We start from the raw sequence: 6380 nt of genomic DNA on the forward strand, positions 1-6380 counted from the left end.
TACTGACTCACCCTGAAGCTGACGAAATACATTTTCGTTATATCGACTCCAATCCTTCACCGTGTAATGGTATCCGGAAACCCATTGGTTAGGTTCAAATCCAGCAAAAATATTCACTGACTCATGGTCTGATACGCGAAAATCTGGAATGATAACTGCTTCAGCACTGTCCACATTAGTGAAAACAAGATCAATTCTAGTACTACTGGTTACAGTTATTCGAGTGTCTTCTGTAACAATTTGTCGGAACCCGTATGCATCCATAACACGTATTAAGTCTCTGCATTCTGCTTCTTTATTAAAGTTGATGTTGAAATCGCCACAAAAAAAGTTATCGATTTCATCATCTACAATATCACACAGCCATAGATTCTCGAGAATATCCATAAACCGAGCGCTACTAGTGCTAGGTGAGTGGTAAATTCCACCAACGATAAAACTTTTCTTATCATTTCTTAATTTTAACGCCAGAATCCAGTTCATATCAAGATAGGCATTCATTAAAATATCTATCTTAAATACGTTCTTCACAAAAATAGTAACACCGCCAGTATGCTTCGAATGCGAAAAACAATTAATCATTGTGTAGTCTTTAACATCGAATGCGATACAATCTACTTCTACAGTTAGATGAGTTTCAACTAACACTACAACGATAGGTTTAAGTTCATTTATAGCAATGACAATTTCATCAAAATTATTAAATAAACCACACGCATTTAGATACAAAATCTCGGAGGTTGTTTGCTATTTACCGTAATCTATATACTTTTTTACATTTGTAAGTTTTCGTTTGTATAATTCACACTCATAGCTCCAAGCCGAATGACAAATATCAAGCTTCTCAACGTCTGATTTTGTAGTTCGATTGAATTTAAAACAATTTATGCACTTTTCGTATTGAGCCGTGCATTTATTAGTTTCATGAGTTTCTGCACACTTTGCACAACAAATGTGTTCTTTGCAGTGTTCAGCCTTATGTCCAAAATTCCAACACTTGTAACATCTTAAGACACTTACTGCTTCGAAAATTTTACATCTTTCCCATCCCACATTGATTTTGCCACGATTTATCAAAGTTGTGAACGTTTCCGCATCAACTTCAATGGTAGCAATCATTGGGTTATGTTTCCATTTTGAATTTTTTTCGATTTTGAGTACTCTGATTTCTGATTCTGTCAAATTATTCTGTTTTTTCAACAAATTTATAAAATCCAGATCTTTATGATTTTCTATTTCTTCAAATCCTACTATTTTAAGCTTAGGCTTAGTAGGCTGTTTTATTTCAATATTGTATTTCTTACCAAAAACTTTCTGAGCATGGCTCATAAAATCGAGTGCCTTTTGATTAGTCCAACATCTGACTAGAACCTCTCCTGTAGATTCAATGTAACGAACAGTTTTTACCCCTAATGCCACTGGGTCTAAAGACGACCTCAACTCCTTGCGAGTCACTTCGATATTCTGTTCGCTGAGTGGTTTTAAACGAACAGTTTCTTCTAATTTCGTTAACGAATTATTTGAGCTTCTACTATCTCTCTTTACGGACTCATTTTTAACCGATTCAATCTTATTTGTGCAGACTGGTTCACTAACTTTCTTACTACCAGAATTTTGAGCAACATTTGATCTTACAACATTGGAATAGGAAACTGTTGCAACTTTTTCGTTTTCATTCAGCTTACGTTTTTTTGAGTTTGAACGCAAGTGGTATCGAACTTCATCCTCTCTGATATTAGATTCTGCTCTAGTAATTGCTTTGATTTCTTCGCGCGCAATTTCTTGAATCTGTTTTTTATCAAGATTATCAATTTTAGCATCAACATCTTTAATAAATTTCATTAAATTGTTCAAATTTTCTTCACACTCTGAATTGTTCAAACAACCGTCACAAACAAAAACGGCGTTTTTAATTTTTCTCAAAACATCATAGTTTGAACACACTGCGTGTGGCAAACATCTGATGTGGAAAGCTTTTCTGCATATACCAAAACAGAGAACTTGTTCCTCTGTCGCTGAGATTCCCCCGTCGCATCGAGAACACAGCGTGGCACTCACTCTCTCGCATTCATCCATACTCACGCATACATTCACTAACCCTCCTATTGGAACGGCTTGAAGCCGCTTCTCCACAACACACCAACGACGATCGGTAATGATCGTATGAACACAAACGCAACACAAAATAACAAATAGGAAAAAAAGAATACTTATCGGCGGACAGTAATGGAGTAACCAATTCAATCCAAACTTTAATCTCCGTCGTTTGGTGCCGTCAAATTCAGGATCGTGTTTTCACCATCTGAGAATGGCTCCGTTCACATTTATCACAAAAACAATCACACAATAATTCCACAAAAATTTGTAAAACACAGAAAAATATCGACAAAACTAGACATCTAAATTTCTAGCAATATCACTTCTCTCAAATGCTTTTTGAAGAGCTTGACGCTAAGATTGTACGCTAAGACGCTAAGATTGTACGCTAAGACAGCTTGCGGATGACTGTGTTGTTCATATCACAGGTAAAAAAGGCACTCAAATTAAACCTCCGTTACAAGAAACTCTAAATAATTTATCACATTGGGCCAGGAATCTAGGCATCGAGTTTTCGCCTAGTAAAACCGAGTTAGTAGTTTTTTCAAGGAAGCATTCCCCTCCTCAAATAGAGCTCCTTATGATGGGTAGAACTCTAACTCAATCTCTTAGTTTTAAATATTTGGGTGTCTGGTTCGACTCTAAATGCCTCTGGGGAAAACATATTAGGTACTTGACTCAAAAATGCCAAAAGAGAATCAATTTTCTTCGAACGATTACTGGAACCTGGTGGGGTGCTCATCCACAGGACCTCATCAGGTTATACCAAACAACGATACTGTCGGTCATAGAATACGGAAGCTTTTGCTTTGGGTCCGCCGCGCAAACCCACTTGATTAAACTAGAACGAATACAGTATCGTTGTTTGCGTATTGCCATGCACACAAAACTTTCGAGGCTTCACTTAGCAAAAAATCGCTGTTACTTTCGATTAGCAAAAAATAATTTTTACTTTTGATTTAGCACTTTCGCATCTGACAGCGTTACTTGCTGAATTTGAGTAAAAAAATACATGTTTGCTCAAATTTGAGTTAGATATCACAGCCAGCATGCTGTGTTTTTAAGGAACGGTTTCGTTTCGTGCAGTGAGGTGCGCACGCATTTTAATCTTTGTTGTTTACGTTTATTTATCGATAATTTTGGAGTCGTTCATGGCTTCACAAAAACAGAACCCGGAAGAACAGCTACTGCTGCAACCTGGTAGCTTGTATCCGTCGAAAAACCGAACTTTCAGTGACTCTCGAGGCAGGCCTTTGTGGTTAACCCGAAATCGAGACCCCGTGGCGGAATTCCAACAAATTGGTCATAAAGTGGCTCGCCGGAAAATCAACCGAGCAGTGGATGTTGTGCTGCTAGATCTCGTGATGGTTCAAGATCGAAATCTCCGGTAAGTATTTAGATCTCTCTTCGCGATTCTGGGTGATATTAAATTGTTGTTTTTCTTCCCCCAACAGGCGAAATTCCAATCCAGTCGTCTTCTTGACCCGTAGGCCAAAACAGCAGGCAAATGAAATCAAACCGTGGATTCGGATTTTTCAAGTTTTTATGGTGACAACCGAAAAAATCTCGAGCTCCGCGGATGAGATGAAGACGGAAATAGTGGTAACCGATGGGATGAGAAACCATGATGATCGAGGAATTTTCGATTTGGATAAGATTGTAAGGGTAATTTCATAGCAAGTGTACCGCATAACATAATTAAACTGTTTCACTTTATCTCAACAGGAATTGAACAGCTATGGCCCGCAAATACCCTGCTGCCAAACTCGAGCGTTTAATCTATTATCAAACGGAATCGTGAATCAAAATAAGTCGTTCAGTTCCAAACTAACAGCGCTAAATGATGTCTTGATGACTTAGAAATACGTAGAGAATAAAAACAAGTTTTGTTCAGCGAAACGGGGCTTATTTCAGAAATTGTGTAAAATAAATTAAAAGTCAACGTTGAATTGATGTTGGTTTTATTTATCAATAAATGTTACACATATTTTGCTTTTGAATGAAAAAATAACGGTTAAATCAAAATCTAATAGAAAATTATTTTTGCTGAATTTTGAGCAAACTCTATTGTATTTTACTAAAAAAATAGTAAAAATTCTGACAGCATAATGTTTTTCGAGTTTGCTAAAATTTTAGTAGAAAAAAATTGCTAATTTTATTGCTAACTTTTTAGCTGGTCAAATTTGAGCAAAATTTTGCTAATTTCTGGCCTCGAAAGTTTTGTGTGTGGGTTGTATGCAGTCGACACATACGATGTGTCTCGAAGTACTGGCGGGAATAATGCCGTTGAAAAATCGGTTCTTCGATTTATCGCTACGTTTCCTAATTCGAAGTGTTACTATGAATCCTTTGGTGATAGAAAATTTGGAAAGGCTTATGAATATTAATCCGCTAGTAAAATATGTAAACAATTATGAAACTTTTAGTCAATTAGAAATAAATCCTTCTTTATTAAATTCGGACACGAGTCACTTTTACCCGATTAGCAGTTCCTTGATAAGATTCGATCTGTCCATGACCGCTGACATCCGTGGAATACCAGATCACGTCCGACCCCACGTCATTCCTTCAATCTTTGCATCAAAAGTACGTGAAATTGACCCTACAAAAATGTTCTTTACTGATGGTTCTAGAATCGACGGCGCGACTGGTTTCGCAGTGTACAATGAGCGCTTTGAAGCTTCGTTCAAGCTTCGAGAGCCATGCTCCGTTTACGTTGCTGAATTAGCCGCAATTTATTGTAGCTTGGAACACATTCGCACACTGCCCGTAGACCACTATTTCATCTATTCGGATAGTCTCAGCTCCGTTGAGGCGATTCGATCGATGAAACTGATGAAGCGCTCTTCCCATTTTTTGCTGGAAATTTCAGGGATATTGGGCGCTTTGATCGAAAATTCGTACAGGATTACCTTAGCTTGGATCCCGTCTCATTGTCTTATTCAAGGCAATGAGAATGCGGACTCATTGGCTAAGGTGGGCGCGTTACAAGGTGAAATTTTTGAGAGGATAATAACTTACAATGAATATTTTTCAATACCTCGCACTTTAGCGATTAACGCTTGGCAGTCTAGCTGGGATAATGGCACAAAGGGACGTTGGTTCCATACGATTATCCCTAAGGTTCCGACGAAGGCATGGTTTAAGCATTTTAACATGAGTCGCGATTTCATTCGCGTGGTTTCTCGGCTCATGTCAAATCACTGCCGGCTTGACGCGCATTTGTTTCGTATACAACTAGTTACAAGCAATGTTTGTGTTTGTGGGGATGGCTACCACGACATTGATCATGTTGTGTGGACGTGTGAACGGTTTGATCGATCGAGGGCTTGGCTACTGGATACCCTTAGGGCCCGAAGTAAACTACCTGGGGTTCCAATTCGAGACATCTTGGCAAACTTAGATCTTGAATATTTGTACCCTATATACAAATATCTTAAAATGTCTGACTTGGTCGTTTAGTCCTCTTCCTCTCTGTCTTTACTCTATCTAATGCTCTTTTCGTCTATTCATTAGAACAACCTCTCGTCCGACCGGTTCGATAACACCGGAATGAAGGCTGGCCAGGAACACAATACCTGCGGTAGCTTACGAAACCACGCTACAGGAAGCCACCACCGACCAAAGACGGAAATCTGTTCTCGAGAGTGACCCTACACAATCCTCTTTCCCTCCCTCTTAGTTAATCAATTAACAGTTGAGTAGCCGCGACGATTACGGCCCCCCTCTTACTAACACCACTGACCATACTGACTGGACACTCGATTTCGTTTTCTGGATAATTTTTCCAGAAAAAAAACAAAAAAAAAAATCATTTTTCCAACAGTACGCAATGTCGATTCCAGAGTGCGCTTCGATCGATTTGAAGAAATGCTATCCCAGTTAGGAAATGCCACCCAACTTTAAAAATAAAACACGCAATTTCTACGATAAAATCGGGCTAAACAGGACCATTTTTCCTACAGGGCATTTTTTGTCAAATTTTTCAGGTTCGCCACCTGCCGTCGGTATTGCGAACCTGCAAAAGCTGACAACAAAAAATTAGACAGAAAATGGTTGAATTTTTGTTCTAAGAGTCAAGTCAGTGTGGTCAGTGCTAACACCACATAAAAGTGAAAGTGAATACTCGGCAAAAAAAAAACTTTATGAGTTAAATGCCTTAATAAAGCTACCTGTAAATAAAAAAAAAAAATGAAAAAAATAGTGCATTACATTAAGTGCGCATATGTGTGTGCAATATTTGCTAAAAAAATTCATGATTATTTGTTTTATAAAAGAGCTAG

The 6380-nt window shown here is 38.1% G+C and overlaps 1 protein-coding gene across 2 annotated transcripts; it reads left to right on the top strand.

The window, feature by feature from the left end:
* Positions 1-3190: 3190 nt before the first annotated feature.
* LOC129750669 (uncharacterized) lies at positions 3191-4191 on the top strand. 2 transcript variants are annotated; one of them, XM_055745670.1, is made up of 3 exons: positions 3191-3484; positions 3552-3762; positions 3823-4191. In XM_055745670.1, exons 1-3 carry the CDS (start codon positions 3249-3251, stop codon positions 3955-3957), a joined length of 582 nt encoding a protein of 193 aa, XP_055601645.1. In that variant the 5' UTR covers positions 3191-3248; the 3' UTR covers positions 3958-4191. The 2 variants fall into 2 exon arrangements, with proteins under 2 accessions (XP_055601645.1, XP_055601646.1); XM_055745671.1 differs by having other exon boundaries at positions 3552-3756; positions 3823-4188.
* Positions 4192-6380: the final 2189 nt, after the last annotated feature.

This window comes from Uranotaenia lowii, chromosome 3, assembly GCF_029784155.1.
Source record: "Uranotaenia lowii strain MFRU-FL chromosome 3, ASM2978415v1, whole genome shotgun sequence".
NCBI classification, from domain to species: Eukaryota; Metazoa; Arthropoda; class Insecta; order Diptera; family Culicidae; genus Uranotaenia; species Uranotaenia lowii.

Excerpts from the sequence above, each read along its gene's own strand:
- LOC129750669 (XM_055745670.1), top strand. The coding sequence starts at position 3,249 with ATGGCTTCACAAAAACAGAACCCGGAAGAACAGCTACTGCTGCAACCT. Across the intron at positions 3,485-3,551 it reads GTTCAAGATCGAAATCTCCG|GCGAAATTCCAATCCAGTCG; the intron begins GTAAGTATTTAG and ends TTCCCCCAACAG. Across the intron at positions 3,763-3,822 it reads ATTTGGATAAGATTGTAAGG|GAATTGAACAGCTATGGCCC; the intron begins GTAATTTCATAG and ends TTATCTCAACAG.